This window comes from Conger conger, chromosome 3 (assembly GCF_963514075.1).
Source record: "Conger conger chromosome 3, fConCon1.1, whole genome shotgun sequence".
Classification (NCBI taxonomy): Eukaryota; Metazoa; Chordata; class Actinopteri; order Anguilliformes; family Congridae; genus Conger; species Conger conger.
The window spans coordinates 80,272,782-80,292,781 of record NC_083762.1 but is presented as its reverse complement, the minus strand read 5'-3'; the positions used below and the strand labels follow the sequence as shown (position 1 = coordinate 80,292,781).

Here is a 20,000-nt window from a genome sequence, read left to right as displayed (position 1 = left end):
TGAGGCGGTACCACACGTTGACCCAGCTCTCTGTCTCTCCTCCCCTGTCTGCTCTGTGTGCTCTCTGTGTGCTCTCTGTGTGCTCTCTGTGTGCTGTCTGCTCTGTGTCTGCTCTGGCTGCTCTGGCTGCGTTGGCTGCTCTGGCTGCGTTGGCTGCTCTGTGTCTGCGTTGGCTGCGTTGGCTGCGTTGACTGCTCTGTCTGCTCTGTGTCTGCTCTGTGTCTGCTCTGTGTCTGCTCTGGCTGCGCTGGCTGCTCTGGCTGCGTTGGCTGCTCTGTGTCTGCTCTGTGTCTGCTCTGTGTCTGCTCTGTGTCTGCGTTGGCTGCGTTGACTGCTCTGTCTGCTCTGTGTCTGCGCTGGCTGCGCTGGCTGCTCTGGCTGCTCTGGCTGCGTTGGCTGCGCTGGCTGCTCTGTGTCTGCTCTGTGTCTGCGCTGGCTGCGCTGGCTGCGCTGGCTGCTCTGGCTGCTCTGGCTGCGTTGGCTGCTCTGTGTCTGCTCTGTGTCTGCTCTGTGTCTGCTCTGTGTCTGCGTTGGCTGCGTTGACTGCTCTGTCTGCTCTGTGTCTGCTCTGGCTGCGTTGGCTGCGTTGGCTGCTCTGGCTGCGTTGGCTGCTCTGTGTGCATTGGCTGCTCTGGCTGCGTTGGCTGCGCTGGCTGCGCACGCGCTGCAGATGGAGGAGGTGGAGCTGCGCAGCTGGATTGAGAAGCTGCAGGCCCGGCTGCTGTCCTGTGGGCTGGACGCTCCGCAGCAGCTGCAGGCCGTGCTGGAGTCCGTGGTCATGAAGAAGCAGAGCCTGTGTGAGACGCTGCAGTCCTGGAACAGCAGGTACCCGCACACCCACCGCACACTGACCGCACACCCACCGCACACCCACCGCACACTGACCCTAACCCCTAACCCCAACCCCAACCCAAACCCTAACCCCGACCCCGACCCTGACCCTGACCCTGACCACAGACCATTACACATTAATACTGATAAACACACCAAACACTGATAACCAGTTCTGCTGAACACTAACCAATGCACAATACTCTCGCTCTCTCTCTCTCTCTCTCTCTCTCTCTCATTCTCTCCCCTCCTCTCTCAGGCTCCAGGACCTGTTCCAGCAGGAGAAGGGCAGGAAACGTCTGTCTGTCCCGCCCAGCCCTGGGAGACACAGACAGACGGACGACAGTAAGGTCAGTGGGACTCACAGACAGCGCCGGAGGACATGCCAGCATGTTTCGATTGATCGATTTGATTTGGCATATTCAAAAAAATATTCATAGTGTTAGTAGACCTCGGGCAACAACCATACATGGTAAAATTATCGAGGAAAGCTAGACACAATACGTTGTGATGACTTCTTTCCATTGTGGTCCTAGATACACCCTCACACACACGTGCACTAAGCTCCATAATACAGGTGAGTGTGGTGTGTTGACTCCCGTTGTTTTGATTGACAGACGAGCGCTCTGGAATCCTCCCCCCGTAACCCCTCCCCCGTGGTGCAGAACGGAGAGAAAGGTAAGATGACCCCTGACCCTCTGCCTCAGCTCCCACCCCATTGGTGGGTGTTGCTGACGGGCGTGTCCCCGTGTTGATTGACAGAGGACCGGTACCTGAGCACCATGCCCTCCGGGTCCGGCTCCTCCTCCCTGCTGCAGCTGCCGTCGCCGGGGGAGATGGGCGCCGAGCAACCGTCCTGTGGGCCATCCTTCCCCGAGCAGGACTCCATCAGCATCCCAGAGGGCAAGTGTACACACACACACACACACACACACACACACACTCACACTACTACACACACACACACACACACACACTCACACACTCACACACACCACTACACACACACCACTACACACACACACACACACACACACACACACACACACACACTCATCCATTAATGCTCCTCCCCTTTCTCTCTCAGATGTGTTTGACGGACACCTGCTGGGCTCCAATGACAGCCAGGTGAAGGAGAAGTCCACCATGAAGGCCATCCTGGCCAACCTGTTGCCTGGCAACAGCTACAACCCCATCCCCTTCCCATTGTAAGTGCACCGCCCCAGTAAAGCCAGTAAAGCCAATGATGCAGTGGGCTGCAGTGTGTCATATTTCTGTTTTAACATTTTACCCAGTGTGTGGTGTCTCTGACCTCTGACCCCTGTTCTGCAGTGAGTGGTGTCTCTGACCTCTGACCTCTGACCCCTGTTCTGCAGTGACCCGGATAAGCACTACCTGATGTACGAGCATGAACGCGTGCCCATCGCCGTGTGCGAGAGAGAGCCCAGCTCCATCATCGCCTTCGCCCTCAGGTGAGACCCCCCCCGCACCTGCGTGCGTCACCTGGGCATGCGGCAGCCATCGCAGCAACACGTGCTAATCATTACCGTTTATCACCCAGCCCTTTCCCCTAATGTAACACCCTTATGTTATAATTATTCTCTCAGACTACATCTGAACCGAACCAAACTACAGTTACCAAGGTTATAATGTCAGAGGTGTACGACTCTTTGAGTTTCAAACTTAAAGAAATTGACACATAAAAAATGTTTTTAGTGAGCTCGCTGTAGTTCTCGTGGTGCTCTTAGGTGTTGTCGTGGCGATACTGTGACGATGCTGTTGCCGTGACGATACTGTTGTTGTGGCGATACTGTGACAATGCTGTTGTCGTGGCGACACTGTGACGTTGGCTCTGCTTCCAGCTGTAAGGAGTACAAGGCTGCTCTGGAGGAGCTGTCCAAGGTGGCCATGAAGACCGGAGCTGAAGAGACAAACCAGACCAACAGGTACAGACACAATCCCACAGACCATTTACAGACACACACCCAAACCCCCAGACCTTTTACAGACACACACCCAAACCCACAGACCATTTACAGACACATACCCAAACTCACAGACCATTTACAGACACACCCCCAAACCCACAGACCATTTACAGACACACCCCCAAACCCACAGACCATTTACAGACACATACCCAAACCCACAGACCATTTACAGACACACCCCCCAAACCCACAGACCATTTACAGACACACCCCCAAACCCACAGACCATTTATAGACACACACCCAAACCCACAGACCATTTACAGACACACACCCAAACCCACAGAGCATTACAACACTGATCCGAAACTCCAGGCCATTTAACCAGGGCTGTTCCAGTAGAGCTAATGTCCTGTAGCTTTTCACTCCAGCCCTAACAAAGCACACTAACAGGGTTTGGCAGCCATGATGTAACCCATCACTGCCATTGTCCAGACCAGCGGGTACAGACAGATCCAGACCCCCGTAGATCATGTACCTGTCAGTGTCGCTTTGGGCCTGGAGTGAGATTGTTGCTCTGGGGCCAGGGAGACTGGCTGACCTCTGAACGACCTTCTCTCTTTCCCCTCGTCCCGGGACCCCAGCGTGGGGGAGAGCCGGGTGAAGAACAGCCCCGCCAAACCCAGCGAGGCCAGCGCCCCCCTGTCGGGCCGCTCCAGCACAGAGTCCGACCCTCTCAGTGAGTATCCGCCCCCCCCCCCCCCCGGGGTCAGAGGTCAAAGGGATCCGGCCAGCACCTGGCCTCGCCTCCACTGGATCGGTTATCCTTGGTGTTGTATACACTAGAGGTGTCAAAGCCCAAACGCGATTCATTCATCTGGTTTATTGTGTGTTTGGCAAACACAGTAACTGAGACTGATGTGTGTGTGTCTGTGTCTGTGTCTGTGTCTGTGTCTGTGTCTGTGTCTGTGTCTGTGTCTGTGTGTGTGTGTGTGTGTGTGTGTGTGTGTGGTAAGTACACTATTCATTCATCCGTTTTCTCCTTCTGTTGTTCAGAAGAGCCTGATGGAGGTGACAAGCAGAAGAAGGGAGCGGGGAACCCTCACATCGAACTGCGTGAGTCTCAGATCCCTCCTCTCCTCCACTCGTCTGCTTCCCTCCACGCTGCCGGGTAGGAGACGAGGTGGTAGCGGACGAGAAGAGGAGATTCACTCAAGTTCACTTCCTGGCTCATTTACTTATTTATCAAAATTGAATGTTACAGCAAAAGCAGCCTGGATACACTGCAAAATATATGCCTCAAGTATTTTAGTCTTAATTTCAGATGACTTTCAGATAATTTATTTGACTTTTTTGCTAAATAAGACAAAAATATTGACATTGAGATAAGACAGCTTGACTTGAATTCATGATTTGCCTGTGGAATAAGAATATTTCACTTGCCAAGCTAACAGTACCTTAAAACAAGCTAATATTTTCTACTTGAGAGAAAAACATGACATCGTACATATGTATGCCTTATTACAAGACTAAAGCACTTGTTTAGCAGCGTTAACCCTGTGTCCTCTCATTAAGCAGACAGTAATCACACGATCGTGAAGGCCAGTGTGTGTCTGTGTCTGTGTCTGTGTTAAACGCGTGTCTTCTGCAGAGTTCTCGGACGCCAACGCCAAGTTCTACTGCCGGATCTACTACGCGGAGGAGTTCCACCGCATGCGGGAGGAGATCATGGCGAGCAGCGAGGACGACTTCGTGCGCTCGCTCTCCCACTGCGTCAACTGGCAGGCCCGCGGCGGCAAGTCCGGCGCCGTCTTCTACGCCACCGAGGGTGAGTCCGGGGTCAGGGGTCAGGGGTCGGGGGCCGTGGGGCGGCCTGTAGCGTAGCGGTTAAGGTACGTGACTGGGACCTGCGAGGTCGCTGGTTCGATCGATCCCCGGTGTAGTCGCGATAAGATCCACACAGCCATTGGGCCTTTGAGCAAGGCCCTTAACCCTGCATTGCTCCAGGGGAGGATTGTCTCCTGTTTCGTCTAATCAGCTTTACGTCACTCTGGATAAGAGCGTCTGCAAGATGACATGTAATGTAAAATGTAATGTAATGGGTTGGGAGTGAGGGGTTAGGAGTGAGAGGTCAGGGGTTAGGGGTTGGGTTGGGGGATGAATGATTGTTGACCCTTGACCTCTCCCTCAGATGACCGGTTCATCCTGAAGCAGATGCCCCGGCTAGAGGTGCAGTCGTTCCTGGACTTCGCCCCCCACTACTTCACCTACATCACCGGGGCCGTGCAGCAGAAGGTACGGCCTGAGGGGTGTGTGTGTGTGGTAAGTACAGTAACAGTAGCTGAGACTAATGTGTGTGTGTGTTTACTAACCCCCCAGCGGCCCACGGCGCTGGCTAAGATCCTGGGCGTGTACCGGATCGGCTACAAGAACTCCCAGAACAACACGGAGAAGAAGCTGGACCTGCTGGTGATGGAGAACCTGTTCTACGGCCGCAAGATGGCGCAGGTGTTCGACCTGAAGGGCTCGCTGCGGAACCGCAACGTGAAGACGGACTCGGGCAAGGAGAGCTGCGAGCTGGTCCTCCTGGACGAGAACCTCCTGCGGCTGGTGCACGACAACCCGCTGTACATCCGGGCGCACTGCAAGGCCATCCTGCGCGCGGCCATCCACAGCGACGCCTACTTCCTCACCAGCCACCTCATCATCGACTACTCGCTGCTGGTGGGCCGGGACGACGCCACGGACCAGCTGGTGGTGGGCATTATCGGTACGACCCTGCCGCTTCCTGTCCGGCGACGTCACTTCCTGTCCCGCGGCCTCACTTCCTGTCCAGCGACCTCACTTCCTGTCCCGCTGCATCACTTCCTGTCCCGCGACCTCACTTCCTGTCTTTGTCCATCTCTATATAACATATCGTATGCAATTTGCTGTTGAACAGGAATGGAGTCCATTGGGAAGATAGGCTTTTTGAGTGTAAATATAGGTATCAGTAGGGGGTGACTGTATAAGTTGGTGGAATGGATAGCTCGAAAGCTGGCCCCTTGATCTCTTCCCAACCGATTCCTCCATCTAAAATTTATAATGAACATGTAGTGTGCGCACCAGAGTGAAAAATGAATCTCTTCCCCAGATTACATTCGGACCTTTACCTGGGACAAGAAACTGGAAATGGTGGTCAAATCCACTGGAATCTTAGGCGGCCAAGGTAATACACCTGTAATGCACATTTAACTGCCAGGGTTATTCACCTGCGGTACACCTTCACAAAGCTAACACACCTGTTGTACACCTTGACCAAGGTAACACACCTGTAAAAATCATTTGTATACCTGTAATGACACACCTGTACCTGCCAGTCCCCAGTAAATTGAGCCAGATGGGCGGGGATTCGATAACAATAATGATGATTTCAAATCACGCAACATTCTGTGACTGAACACCTGAACAGCAGAGTGCATTGTGGGACTGAGCGATGTGTCCTCTCCCCAGGTAAGATGCCCACGGTCGTTTCCCCGGAGCTGTACCGGGCCCGGTTCTGTGAGGCCATGGACAAGTACTTCCTCATGGTACCGGACCACTGGACCGGGCTGGGGGTGAACTGCTGAACGAGCGCCGGGGTGTTGAGCTGAGCCTGACGCCGGGACGGGGAACCGGCCCAATCTGGAGCTCGCCTGGCCCCGCCTCTCCCTCTACACTGGGGCGACCAGTAAGGGGGCCCCCCCGTTCCTCTGTCTGCACTGGGGCGACCATAAGGGGGGCCCCCGTCTCTGTTTAAGCTCCAGAGAAGCACACTTAAGTTAGGTTTGGTTGGACGGATGCAGGTAAAGGTGTAGAAATTATTTATCACTCCACAAACTCACTGGACTACAGGAGTGCACAGACGACCTGTCTCCACCCCTCAAACCGTGACAGGGGATCACAGGAGGGGAGCGGGTATGAATCAGTGTTCTGGAAGTGCCAAGACTGTATGGTCTTGTTGGTTTCCTTAAAATCTTTTGGGACATCGCACTGAAATCCCTCGCAAGACTTTGTTGTCCCAGCAAGCCAATTCTGAGAATGTTTGTCGTAACTGTACAGATATTGATGTAATAAAAGATTAACACGGTTTATTAAAGTTTCGATGTTGTCTTTGGGTATGTTTTTAATAATAAAATGTCAGATCATGGTGGGAGATCCAGCTCGTCAGTGTCAGTTTGGGAGAGTGCAGACAAGCCTTCCTTCCTCAACACGTTTGTGGTAACACTTAATAATAATTCTGTATTAATTAACATAAACTAATGTAGTTGACCTCTCAGTAGTTGGTTAACAATCTGTACAGCCTTCTTTATGTTATGTAGTTATGTATTTGTACATCATTAATTCATGTTAACAACTACATTAATAGTTAATACTGATTCATATTGTAATGGGGAAGACAATAGTTCATGTATTTGTTCGTGGTTAACCGATTCTGATCATCTTCCGGTTTGCTAATGGATACTCAAGTAACTAATAGTTAATGTATGTAAACTCATAACTAATGAAAAGTTAATTCCATGCTAAATTATTATTTGTACATCATTAATTCATGTTAACAACTACAGTAGTTAGTTCATGTAAGCCAATTCATGTACGGGGGGGCCTGTAGCGTAGTGGTTAAGGGACATGACTGGGCCCCGCAAGGTCAGCGGTTCGATCCCCAATAGCCACAATAAGATCCGCACAGCCATTGGGCCCTTGAGCAAGGCCCTTAACCATGCATTGCTCCAAGGAGGATTGTCTCCTGCTTAGTCTAATCAACTGTACGTCGCTCTGGATAAGAGCGTCTGCCAAATGCCATTAATGTAATGTAATGTAACCTTATTGTAAAGTATGACCATGTTTTCAGCGTAAAGATACATTTCAGTCTTTTCGGGTTTAAGCCCTGGTCAGTGTTGATTTAAAAGAGCAGAAAGGGTTTTTTTGGGGCTTTTTTAATATAAAGAAACACACAACAATCAGTTTAAAGCAGAGATTTATATTATAATTATACATTTTTTTTTATAAAACAGACCAAATGTAGCTGTGACAAAAACAGCCCTCAGCTTCTTCTACTGCAACATGAACTGGCGTCGATGAGCGGATTGTCAGGATGGCGTGGCCTCTGCGCGTGGCCTCTGCGCGTAACACTGGCTGTCTCCCCCGTTCCTCTCTCTTAGTCAAACAACAACAGCATATTTACTCTAACCATTTTAAAAACAATTTGTACCTTTTTTTCTTTTCTTCTTTTTTTTAAGAAAGATTAAATTTTTACAGAACTATTCTCTGCTGCTTTGAAAGGACACAGATATGTACATAAAAACTTCATTTTTCGTCAGACTTATTGCACACATACGCAGCGGCTCACGCTTCACACGAGGACAACGCTCCAGCAGACGGGCGAAAGGGAACGTGTGTGTTTGTGTGTTTGGGGTGGGGGGCGAGTCTTTGTACCACTGGACACCCCCCCTCCCTCCCTCTCAGTACCTTTCCCCAACACCCCCAACGTTTCCTTAGGCTTTTCTGACCAAAGACACCGAACACGGCAGGACTGTCTCACTGACCGGGACAGAGAATTCACACACATACACACACTGGGAAACAGCTAGAAAAACAATTTTTTTGTTTGTTTTTTTTTTCTTCAAAAATGCACAAACTAAAAACAGTACAAAGAGGTGACACAAGGCACTGGGCTAGGTTCGGGTTCGGGTTCGAGAGAGTGGCACGTTGCTGGTTGAGTTGGTGACAGACGGGGGGGGCGGTGATGATCTGCAGAAGTGCTTTCTGTTTGTACCATAATGTAACAGTTAATACCTCCCAGGCCTGCATTGACCAAACTGGGCCTTCTCTTGCACTAGAGACACCTGGATCCCAACGAAAAACTGCTCGTAAAAACTGCCCCGTAAGGCTCGTCCACACCAAGATCTAAAGCTATAACAATAAGAACAACGATAACGATGTTAGCATCCACACCGATGAACAATAGCCTTCTGTAAATAGGCTCTCGGCTACGTTATCTGCCATTCTGAACGTGACGCCCTGTAAACTGAGATAGATTTTGATTGGCTGTCAGTGTTTGTATAGATCATGCACCTGTAAAAAAAAAAAAACACAAAAAAAAAAACGCTCAGAGTGATCCCGACGATATCTGTCGTTACTGTCGTTCTCGGTGTAGCTATGGTGTCGACTCCGCCATCCAATTGAGTTAGAACGACTTTTAAAAAACGACGTATTTGTAGTTATCGTTACAGTTGTAGTTCTTGGTGTGTACGGGCCTTAAATCGACGACACGAACCCTGCTAGCGGCCGCCCCGTGCGTCCCGGTCACAAATTCATATTCCCGTCCGTTATGAATGCTACGCTACATCACCGGCGGTTCTGAGGACCCTGGCGCGGGACTCATTTAAACACCCCCAGAGAGCAGTTAAGGGTAGGAGACTGCCACCCAGCACACTTCTGGAGAGCCACAAAGCTCTGCTGCTTTTTGTTTTTACCTTAAAATCAGAACCCAATTCATACCCAGGTAACCAGGTGAGCTAACTGTCGAGTCAACTACTCGAATTGATGAGTTAAGTGCTGAGTAACAATGAAAACCAGCTACACCCTGCGGCTCTCCAGGACCAGGAGTGAGGACCCCAGCACACCCTGCGGCTCTCCAGGACCAGGAGTGAGGACCCCAGCACACCCTGCGGCTCTCCAGGACCAGGAGTGAGGACCCCAGCACACCCTGCGGCTCTCCAGGACCAGGAGTGAGGACCCCAGTACGCTCTGTGGCTCTCCAGGACCAGGAGTGAGGACCCCAGCACACCCTGCGGCTCTCCAGGGCCAGGAGTGAGGAACCCAGCACACTCTGCGGCTCTGAAGGAACAGGGCCCAGTACAGTAGCCCCCCCGGGTAAAGGAAACCTGCAGTGGCATTTGGGGAATGAGGTCTCCATCGTAAGATGCTCGGAATGAGGGGGGGGCAGAGCTCTGTGAGGCAGTAACAATTATAATACTGTATGAGTGATCAACACTCCGTTTGTGTGTGTGTGTGTGTGTATCTGTGTGTGTGTAGGTGTGTGTGTGTGTGTGTGTGTGTGTGAGTGTGTATGTGCGTGTATGCGTGTATCTGTGTGTGTGTGTGTGTGTGTATGTATGTGTGTGTGTGTGTGTGTGTGTGAGTGTTGTAAGGCAAGAACCCGGTGAGAACCCTCTGGGCTCCCAGTACACTTGAGCACCCCCGTCCGGGGTCGTGAGGTTCCACAGCACTGACAGTGACATCGTCCGTGACCCCGACCTGACCCGGACAGGATGTGACCCCGACCTATGACCTTTGACCCCTTGTTCCAGGGGAGTTTCCTCGTCTGTGAGGTTCAGCACTGCATCCGAGCAGCTTTAGCATTGTTTGGTTAAAATACCATGGCACATTTAAAAATAAAAAATTTTTTAAAAACAGAATAAGAGACTGTTGTCAGCCCTGGTGTAAAATCCAGCTGTAACCAGTTTTAAATACCAGCTGTTTCAGAACATAACTTGAGCTGTTTTCTTCAGCACGGAGACAAGCTGTTTCTGCACCTTAAGTTGCCCCTGGGTAAGAGAAAATATACTGGCAGTAGAGCTCAGCCAACTGGGCTTGCTACAACCTCGACAGGACCACAAAACCTCTTAGTCCAGGCGTGTCAAACTCCAGTCCTGGAGGGACACAGTGTCTGCAGATCAAGTGGTGAATAAGTCTTTCATAGGCTAAAGAGTCCTTGTTCTCAAGACCTTAATTGGCTGCTGATTGAAAGGAAACAACAAATACCCGCAGACCCTGCGGCCCTCCAGGACTGGAGTTAAACCTGCAGACACTGGGGCCCTCCAGGACTGGAGTTAAACCTGCAGACACTGCGGCCCTCCAGGACTGGAGTTAAACAAGCAGACACTGCGGTCCTCCAGGACTGGAGTTAAACCTGCAGACACTGCGGCCCTCCAGGACTGGAGTTAAACCTGCAGACACTGTGGCCCTCCAGGACTGGAGTTAAACCAGCAGACACTGCGGCCCTCCAGGACTGGAGTTAAACCTGCAGACACTGCGGCCCTCCAGGACTGGAGTTAAACCTGCAGACATTGTGGCCCTCCAGGACTGGAGTTAAACCTGCAGACACTGCGGCCCTCCAGGACTGGAGTTAAACCTGCAGACACTGCGGCCCTCCAGGACTGGAGTTAAACCTGCAGACACTGCGGCCCTCCAGGACTGGAGTTAAACCTGCAGACACTGCGGCCCTCCAGGACTGGAGTTAAACCAGCAGACACTGCGGCCCTCCAGGACTGGATTTTTGACACCCCTGTTTTAGCCAATCAGACTTCTGTGGCCCTGTGTCAGCTACAGAGAGCCCGGAAGTGAACACGCGTGACAAGATCTCGCCCCAGTGGAGCCAAACGGGCCTCGTTTTGAGCCCAAAATGGCGGAAAGGTTCCGTTGAGGAGCGAGGTTTGGCTCAGCGATGCGGGTCGCTGAAGGGTCATTCCTCCTGTACTCCACAGACAGACGTGGATTTGGGGGGTTGGATTTGGCGTCGAGGGCGGGGGGGGGGGGGCAGGCTTGCATGTCAGATGGCATCCGTCACGCTACCACACACGGTATTTCCACGTGTGTAAACATACATTTGTGCTGCTGCTGCTGTTTGTGCTTACAGACGTCCACCAGGACATTAGGGTACCCTGTGGTTCGACCGGCGTATGACCGTATTTACACGTATAACCAGCTTTAAAAAGATCACTTCCTATTGTGTGGTCCCTGTGTCAAAATAAACACTAAAAATGGCATTTAGAAAGTCCAGAATGTTAAAGAGTCAAAGAACCCAACCTGACCCACTAATCTCTGAGGCTGCTGTGTGTGTATACTTTGTGTATGTCTGTGTATGTGTTTGTGTTTTTGTACTTGAGTGTGGTGTCTATGTTGGCACGCATCTGTGTGCGTGCCGTGTGTGTGTCTGTGTGTGTATATGTGTGTGTGTGTGTGTGTGTGTGTGTGTGTGTACGAACACAGAGGGGTCAGTAGGGTAATAGTCCAGCAGGGGTCAGGGGTCAGGGGTCAGAAGGTCTCGGAGTCGGAGTCGTTCTCGGTGGTGCCGTCTCCCTCGCTGGGCGTGGCCGAGGGCACGCGCGTGGCCCGCCCCTCCCGGTGGCCCCTCCCTCGGGGGGGCGGGGTCTTCAGGAGGGCGCGGGGGGAGGGGCCACCGGAGCTGCAAGGGGAGCACAAAGGCATCATGGGACCCAGAATGAGAGCCAGGCAGTCTGCCACCTCACTGCTGGGAGCGCAAGCCAGAGCAGGAGTGAGCCCTGAGAGAGAGAGAGAGAGAGGGAGAGGGAGGGAGGGAGAGAGGGAGGGAGAGAGGGAGAGAGGGAGAGAGGGGGAGAGGGGGAGAGGGAGGGAGGGAGAGAGGGAGGGAGGGAGAGAGGGAGGGAGGGAGAGAGGGAGAGAGGGAGGGGGGAGGGAGGGAGAGAGGGAGGGGGGAGGGAGGGAGAGAGGGAGGGGGGAGGGAGGGAGAGGGGGAGAGGGAGGGGGAGGGGAGCAGGGGGGGGAGAGGGGGAGAAACATGGAAAGCGAGAGACAGATGGAAAAGAGCGATAGAAAAAGAGTTGAGGGGAGAGAGAGAAGGGTAGGGACCCATGCCAGGGAGGGGGGTGGGGGTGGGAGAGAGCAGCATTCCATTAGTACACGGCCAGCCAAGACACACAGGAGACACGGGGCGGGGGCAGGAAATGTGCACACTCAAAATGGCTTCCGCACAGGTAGTGGGCAGAGAGAGGAGGAGGAGGACACAAACAAAGCTGCTACGCCTACCACCAGGCCGACAGACTGACGGACAGCTCGGAGGCGATGGGAGGGGCTCACCGTTCTCATCCTGCGCCTGCACACTGGCCCCGCGGGTCAGCAGCTCCTGCACCACCTGCTTCAGCCCGCTGCGCGCGGCCAGGTGGAGCGGCCTGCAGGGGCCACACAGGCTTTACACACCTTACACACGCTTTACACACACTTTACACACCTTACACACGCTTTACACACACTTTACACACCTTACACACGCTTTACACACACTTTACACACACTTTACACACGCTTTACACACCTTACACACGCTTTACACACCTTACACACGCTTTACACACACTTTACACACGCTTTACACACTACACACACTTTACACACACTTTACACACGCTTTACACATGCTTTACACACTTTACACACGCTTTACACACACTTTACACACCTTACACACACTTTACACACCTTACACACGCTTTACACACCTTACACACGCTTTACACACGCTTTACACACACCTTACACACACTTTACACACACTTTACACACACTTTACACACCTTACACACGCTTTACACACCTTACACACGCTTTACACACGCTTTACACACGCTTTACACACCTTACACATGCTTTACACACGCTTTACACACTTTACACACACTTTACACACCTTACACACGCTTTACACACACTTTACACACCTTACACACGCTTTACACACGCTTTACACACTTTACACACACTTTACACACACTTTACACACGCTTTACACACGCTTTACACACGCTTTACACACCTTACACATGCTTTACACACACTTTACACACCTTACACACGCTTTACACACCTTACACACGCTTTACACACGCTTTACACACGCTTTACACACGCTTTACACACTTTACACACGCTTTACACACCTTACACACGCTTTACACACTTTACACACCTTACACACGCTTTACACACACTTTACACACCTTACACACGCTTTACACACGCTTTACACACCTTACACATGCTTTACACACACTTTACACACCTTACACACGCTTTACACACCTTACACACGCTTTACACACGCTTTACACACGCTTTACACACTTTACACACGCTTTACACACCTTACACACGCTTTACACACTTTACACACCTTACACACGCTTTACACACACTTTACACACCTTACACATGCTTTACATACGCTTTACACACACTTTACACACGCTTTACACACTTTACACACGCTTTACACACACTTTACACACCTTACACACGCTTTACACACACTTTACACACGCTTTACACACACTTTACACACCTTACACACGCTTTACACACGCTTTACACACCTTACACATGCTTTACACACACTTTACACACCTTACACACGCTTTACACACCTTACACACGCTTTACACACGCTTTACACACACTTTACACACCTTACACACGCTTTACACACGCTTTACACACCTTACACATGCTTTACACACACTTTACACACCTTACACACGCTTTACACACCTTACACACACTTTACACACACTTTATACACACCTTACACACACTTTACCCTTTACACACACTTTACACATGCTTACACACGCTTTACACACACTTTACACACTACACACACTTTACGCACTTTACACACGCTTTGCACACACAGGGTCTCTCGCACAGGAGCGGACTGAGGGGGAGGGGAGGGGGGTCAGACCCAAACGCTTGGGCTCAAACAGTGTGTTTTGGATTCTTGTCTGTGCTCTACTGATCTTCTCTGGAGCATTTGAGCATGCTGGGGCAGATGGGCGGGGCTTTACACTATTGGGATAATTTAATTTGTTCCGATACACCAGGCAAGCCTAGTCAAATGCAGAAAAGTATGAACCAGCATCAGTTATGATCACCTAAACTAACCTAACCCAAACCTTAAACCCGCCCTAAACCACTGAAGACAAGGACAGCCCCCCTCAGGGCAGCACCTCCCTCTCTGGAGTGACGGACACTTACGTCTGCAGCGCCTTGTTGGTGGAGCTGACTAGCGTGGGGTCTGTCAGCTTCTCCAGGATGAGCAGAGCGCACTCCTCCTTTCCCTGAGAAAGAGAGGGATGGCACGGTGAAAACATGCAGAGGATGGAGGGAGGGAGGGAGGGAGGGAGGGAGGGAGGGAGAGAACGAGAGGGAGGGGGAGGAATGTGTTTGCCCAGGGCGATGGCACACACTGGCCCTTTGGTAGAGGAGTAAAGTCCAGGGGTCAGAAGGTAAAAGTCCTGCCGTGTGTTTCCTCCACCTATGAGCTCAGCCAGCTGATTTCAGTAAGCAGTTATACCACCTGGCTGATAAATTGTGCTAATTAACACATCCAGGTGGCTGGAACAAAATACTGGGGAGGATTGGATTTTACACTGTAAGTGGGAGTGACCCCTGCTGGTGACTCACGTTACTGCAGGCCAGGTGCAGGGCCGTGTTTCCGTTCTGGTCCGAGAGACTGACGTCTGCGTTCACGCTGCGCAACAGCACCTCTGACAAAACACAGAGAGACAAAAAAAAAAAGACGATTAAAAAATATATATTTTATCAGTCAGACAGAGACACGAGGTCACGATGAGGTCATGATGAGGTCATACCCACAGCCCCCGCACAGCCCCGCTCCGACGACATCATCAGAGCGCTGCGTCCCGATTGGTCCACGGCGTCCACCGGTGCATCGTGGGCCAGGAGCAGCTGCAGGCAGTCCACGTGACCAGAGAACGCAGCTGCATGAAGAGGGGTTCTGAGAGAGAGAGGGAGAGGGAGAGGGAGAGAGAGAGTGAGAGTGAGAGGGAGAGGGAGAGACAGAGAGAGAGAGAGAGAGGGAGAGAGAGAGAGGGAGGGAGAGAGGGAGAGAGAGGGTATGGGTGGGGGAGAGAGAGAGAGGGAGAGAGAGAGAGCGAGAGAGAGAGGGAGAGGAAGAGAGAGCGAGAGAGAGAGGGAGGTGGGGTGAGAGAGAGGGAGAGAGGGTAGGGGTGGGGGAGAGAGAAAGAGATGGGGAGAGGGTAAGAGAGGGGGAGAGAGGGGGAAAGAGGGAGAGGGATAGAGAAAGGGACAGAGAGAGGGGGAGAGAGAGAGGGTGGAGGGTGAGGGAAAGAGAGAGAGTATGAGAGAAAGAGAGGGGGAGAGGGTAAGAGAGAAAATGAGAGGAGGGAGAGGAGAGTGAGAGAGAAAGAGAGAGGAGGGAGGGAGGAGGGAAGAGGGATTAGTGTGTTAGTAAACATGAGGTATTTTAGGTTTTTGTTTTTGGCTGTGCATGCTTATGTAACTGAAGCGCATTCCCACGCAAGGTTTGTCATTCGTCTGTGTTGTCTGTTAAATGCGTTGACCTTGAGCTGGCCCATATATTTAGACTGGTCTTGTGTAACCAGATGTGAATCTTTTAACATAGTTGTGGGTCTGCTGTTATGTTGAATGTTGTTATTTTTGTAGTTTTCTGTAATTTATTGCTGCTGTCTTGGCCAGGTCTCTCTCTTAAAAAAAGAGATGTCTAATCGGAATAAGACTAACCTGGTCAAATAAAGGTTTCGGGGGTCAGAATAGAATTTGACTACTGTTGGGGTTTGTGTTTCACAGAGAGTTTGATTGTGTTTTGAAGGGTGGCTCTAGGGCACACACTTAAACTGAACACAAGAAAATACGACCTGAGCAATATACAGTGTGAAAGAGAGGAACACAGAGTGGAAAAAGTGAGAATCCAAAAGTAATTGTTTTGGATTCAAATACATTTCTGTGCTCGACTGATCTTTCTGATCAGAACTGAGCCAACCAGGAGGACCAGAAGGCGGGGTTAGCACTTTTTGAGAGTATTTTATCGGCTCCAATACACCAGACAAGCTCAGCAAAGTGTAGAAAAGTATTTGAACCCAGAACAATCACATATTTATACCAGGTCTGAAGGGTATATCACGGAACAGGATTACTGGATACGTTCACCGAGTAAAACCCCGGAATCCTTCCAAAACTGGAACATGGACTGAAGTGAAAACAGCTGTTCCGGGTTTTACTCAGTGAACGTTTCTCTTCCTCTCTCACTCTTCTTCCCCTCCTCTCATTTTCTCTCTTACCCTCTCCCCCTCTCTCTCTCTCGCTCTCTCTCTCTCCTGCTTCCTGACACACCCTCCAGATCAGGATGTTGAGGGATGGGGTGTTGAGGGGAGGGGAGGGGAGGGGGGAGGAGAGGAGGGGGGGCCCACGGGGCCTTACCTGTCCTTGGCATCGCGGCAGTTGACGATGTCAGAGCCCATGGCCTCCAGGAGGACGGAAGCGCAGGCCTCGTGATCGTTCACTCTGCGGGAGAGAGGAAACGGCCACGGTCAACACCGCGAGGTCAAAGGTCACACCTCGCCTCCTGCCATTTCCCTATTGGCCAGCCCGGGGAGCGGCGGTTTGGCAGTTAAAACCCGGTGAAACAGGAGGCTCCGCGTGCAGCTGTTCTGAGTTTAAACGCGGCCGCAGGAAGAAGCCGACTTTCATGACCACCGTAAAATAACTAGGACAACATTCGGATGTTCCGACAACGAAATCCACAGGAGCAAGGCATTCAGCCTGTGACAGAGTCCAGAGCAGACCTGGGTCCAATACACAACTGTTTTGGATTCAAATACTTTTCTACGCTCGATGGATCTTGAGCTGTGTAAAGATACACCAGACAAGGTCAGTAAAGCCAGGAAAAGTACTTGAATCCAAAACAATGACGTATTTGACCCAGGGCTGAGACACTACACGGAATATTGTGTTTAGTGTGTGATTGGTGTGTGTTTGGTGTGTGTTTGGTGTGTGATTGGTGTGTGTTTGGTGTGTGTTTGGTGTGTGTGTTTGGTGTGTCTTTGGTGTGTGTGTTTGGTGTGTGTTTGGTGTGTGTGTTTGGTGTGTGATTGGTGTGTGTTTGGTGTGTGTTTGGTGTGTGTTTGGTGCGTGTTTGGTGTGTGTGTTTGGTGTGTGTTTGGTGCGTGTTTGGTGTGTGTGTTTGGTGCGTGGTTGGTGTGTGTTTGGTGCGTGTTTGGTGTGTGTGTTTGGTGTGTGTGTTTGGTGTGTGTTTGGTGTGTGTGTTTGGTGTGTGTGTTTGGTGTGTGTTTGGTGCGTGTTTGGTGTGTGTGTTTGGTGTGTGTTTGGTACGTGTTTGGTGCGTGTTTGGTGTGTGTGTTTGGTGTGTGTGTTTGGTGTGTGTTTGGTGCGTGTGTTTGGTGTGTGTGTTTGGTGTGTGTTTAGCGTTTGTTTAGCGTGTGTTTGGTGTGTGTTTGGTGTGTTTGGTGTGTGTTTGGTGTATGTTGAGTGTGTGTTTAGCGTGTGTTTGGTGTGTGTTTAGCGTGTGTTTAGCGTGTGTTTGGTGTTTGTGAGCACGGGGAGACGCACACACTCACACGGCGCAGTGCAGCGGGCTGAAGGGGTTCCCCTCAAACGAGCCAATCGCTTTGTGCTCCAACAGCACCTCCACACACCCCTCATGGCCTGGAGACACACACACACACACAAAAAAGTTACTTGTATTCACAACTCTAAGCCTCGGGACCAAAGACTAAAGCGTTTGCTCAGTGGAACAGGGGCACAGTGACCCGGGTGCAGGCAGCGGTGTTCTCCGGGGCGGTTCTGACCGTTGTAGCAGGCCCAGTGCAGCGGGGTGTAGCCCGCCCGGTCGCGCAGCAGGGGGGCGGGCGGTTCGGCGAAGGCGATGTTCAGCAGCTCGCTCAGCCAGGAGGCGTGGCCGCGCGCGGCCGCCAGGTGCAGGGAGGTGCGCCCCCGGTGGTCGCCCAGCAGTACTGACGCCTCCTGCTCCAACAGGCACTGCACGCTCTCCTCCTGCCCGCACAGGAGCTGCCGACCAATCACAGGGCTCAGCGGGGCCGTCGCAGGGCGCAGCGGACCAATCACAGGGATCAACAGAGCAATCGCAGACACGGGCCTCAGCGGACCGATCACTGAGCTCAGCGGGGCTATCACGCAGCTCAGTGGTCCGATCACAGAGCTCACTGGACCAATCACAGGGCTCAGCGGGGCCAATGCAGGGCACAGCGGACCAATCACAGAGCTCAGTGGGGCCATCGCTCAGCTCAGTGGACCAATCACAGAACTCAGCAGTGTTGCTGTGGGTGGCCGTGTGGTATAAGGGACCTGGGCTTGTAACCTAAAGGTTAAAGGTTTGATTCGCGGTAACAAAAAATGCGAAAGCTCTGGATAAGAGCGTCCGTCTTGTCAACCCCAGCGTAGCGAGCTCAGTGACGTGAGAGACGGAAGGTTCCGGAGGCTCACCCCCAGGTGCAGCGCGGTCAGGCCGTGTCGATCCGCCGTGTCCACTGCAGCCTCCCGCTCCAGCAGCACCGACACCACGTCCACATGCCCCCCCGCCACCGCCAGCATCAGGGGGGTCCTGGGGGTCACAGGGGTCACGGGGGTCACAGGGGTCACACACACTGTGTTACTCTAATCAGAGCAGTGGGGCTGGAGATGAGAGTTCTCACTGCGGCCCCCAGCCTGACAACAAACTAAATAACACTGAACAGACAGTATATTAACATTACACTAACATTACACTACTCAGGACAATACTCAGTACCACGCTCTGATCTCCCTGAAAGACAGACAGACTGAGATCAGGGGGACAGACTGAGGGTACGGGCAGAGGGGGGTAGAGGGGGGCAGAGGGCGGGTAGAGGGGGGCAGAGGGGGGTAGAGGGGTACGGGTGGAGGGGAGGGGGGTAGAGGGGGGCAGAGGGCGGGTAGAGGGGGGCAGAGGGGGGTAGAGGGGTATGGGTGGAGGGGAGGGGGGTAGAGGGGGGCAGAAGGCGGGTAGAGGGGGGCAGAGGGGTACAGGCGGAGGGGAGGGGGGCAGAGGGCGGGTAGAGGGGTACGGGCGGAGGGGAGGGGGGCAGAGGGGTACAGGCGGAGGGGAGGGGGGCAGAGGGGGGTAGAGGGGGGGGCAGAGGGGGGACTCACTGTCCCTGAGCGTCGGCCGCCTCCAGCAGGTCTGCGCTGTCCGAGTCCTCCAGCAGGAGGCGCAGGCAGGAGGTGTGGCCGTTCATCACTGCGGAAACGGGACAGAGCGCAGCCAATGAGCTCACAGCAGCTGAGAGACACACCCAATCAGCACACAGCAGCTCAGAGACACAACCAATGAGCACACAGCAGGTCAGAGACACACCCAATGAGCACACAGCAGCTCAGAGACACAACCAATGAGCACACAGCAGTTCAGAGACGCATCCAATGAGCACACACAGCTCAGAGAACACACCCAATGACCACTCAGCATCTGAAAGACACACCCAATCAGCACTCAGCAGTTCAGAGACCAAGCAAAAACCTTCAGCCACACAGGGGGCGTGTCCAAAACAGCATACTCTTTTGGCCTTCTAGTGAGTACACAGGTAAACTGGATGAGAAAGCTGAGGGCCCTTACCTGCCAGGTGT

At 52.3% G+C, this 20,000-nt stretch overlaps 2 protein-coding genes across 6 annotated transcripts in view; one reads left to right on the top strand and one right to left on the bottom strand.

The window, feature by feature from the left end:
- pikfyve (phosphoinositide kinase, FYVE finger containing) overlaps window positions 1-6,883 on the top strand; it is a 39,141-nt gene extending 32,258 nt beyond the window's left edge. For all 5 annotated transcript variants that reach the window (XM_061236645.1, XM_061236644.1, XM_061236642.1 and 2 more), the window contains 14 exons: window positions 671-825; window positions 1,091-1,181; window positions 1,449-1,509; window positions 1,594-1,734; window positions 1,919-2,039; window positions 2,208-2,303; window positions 2,694-2,777; window positions 3,407-3,501; window positions 3,819-3,878; window positions 4,414-4,590; window positions 4,954-5,057; window positions 5,142-5,532; window positions 5,896-5,970; window positions 6,255-6,883. In XM_061236645.1, coding sequence (XP_061092629.1) covers window positions 671-825; window positions 1,091-1,181; window positions 1,449-1,509; window positions 1,594-1,734; window positions 1,919-2,039; window positions 2,208-2,303; window positions 2,694-2,777; window positions 3,407-3,501; window positions 3,819-3,878; window positions 4,414-4,590; window positions 4,954-5,057; window positions 5,142-5,532; window positions 5,896-5,970; window positions 6,255-6,370 — 1,767 coding nt within the window. In that variant the 3' untranslated portion in view covers window positions 6,371-6,883. The remainder of the gene's footprint in view (window positions 1-670; window positions 826-1,090; window positions 1,182-1,448; window positions 1,510-1,593; window positions 1,735-1,918; window positions 2,040-2,207; window positions 2,304-2,693; window positions 2,778-3,406; window positions 3,502-3,818; window positions 3,879-4,413; window positions 4,591-4,953; window positions 5,058-5,141; window positions 5,533-5,895; window positions 5,971-6,254) is intronic.
- A 3,890-nt stretch (window positions 6,884-10,773) lies between these two features.
- The window catches only part of ankrd44 (ankyrin repeat domain 44), a 22,337-nt gene continuing 13,110 nt past the window's right edge, over window positions 10,774-20,000 (bottom strand). The window contains exons 6-16 of the mRNA XM_061234149.1: window positions 19,990-20,000; window positions 19,527-19,614; window positions 18,843-18,960; window positions 18,188-18,407; window positions 17,957-18,044; window positions 16,800-16,883; window positions 15,191-15,336; window positions 15,003-15,085; window positions 14,574-14,656; window positions 12,624-12,715; window positions 10,774-12,067 (exon numbers count right to left, since the gene is read on the bottom strand). The exon at window positions 19,990-20,000 is cut by the window's right edge and continues 191 nt beyond it. Of these exons, the coding sequence (XP_061090133.1) occupies window positions 11,820-12,067; window positions 12,624-12,715; window positions 14,574-14,656; window positions 15,003-15,085; window positions 15,191-15,336; window positions 16,800-16,883; window positions 17,957-18,044; window positions 18,188-18,407; window positions 18,843-18,960; window positions 19,527-19,614; window positions 19,990-20,000 (1,261 nt within the window). The 3' untranslated portion in view covers window positions 10,774-11,819. The remainder of the gene's footprint in view (window positions 12,068-12,623; window positions 12,716-14,573; window positions 14,657-15,002; window positions 15,086-15,190; window positions 15,337-16,799; window positions 16,884-17,956; window positions 18,045-18,187; window positions 18,408-18,842; window positions 18,961-19,526; window positions 19,615-19,989) is intronic.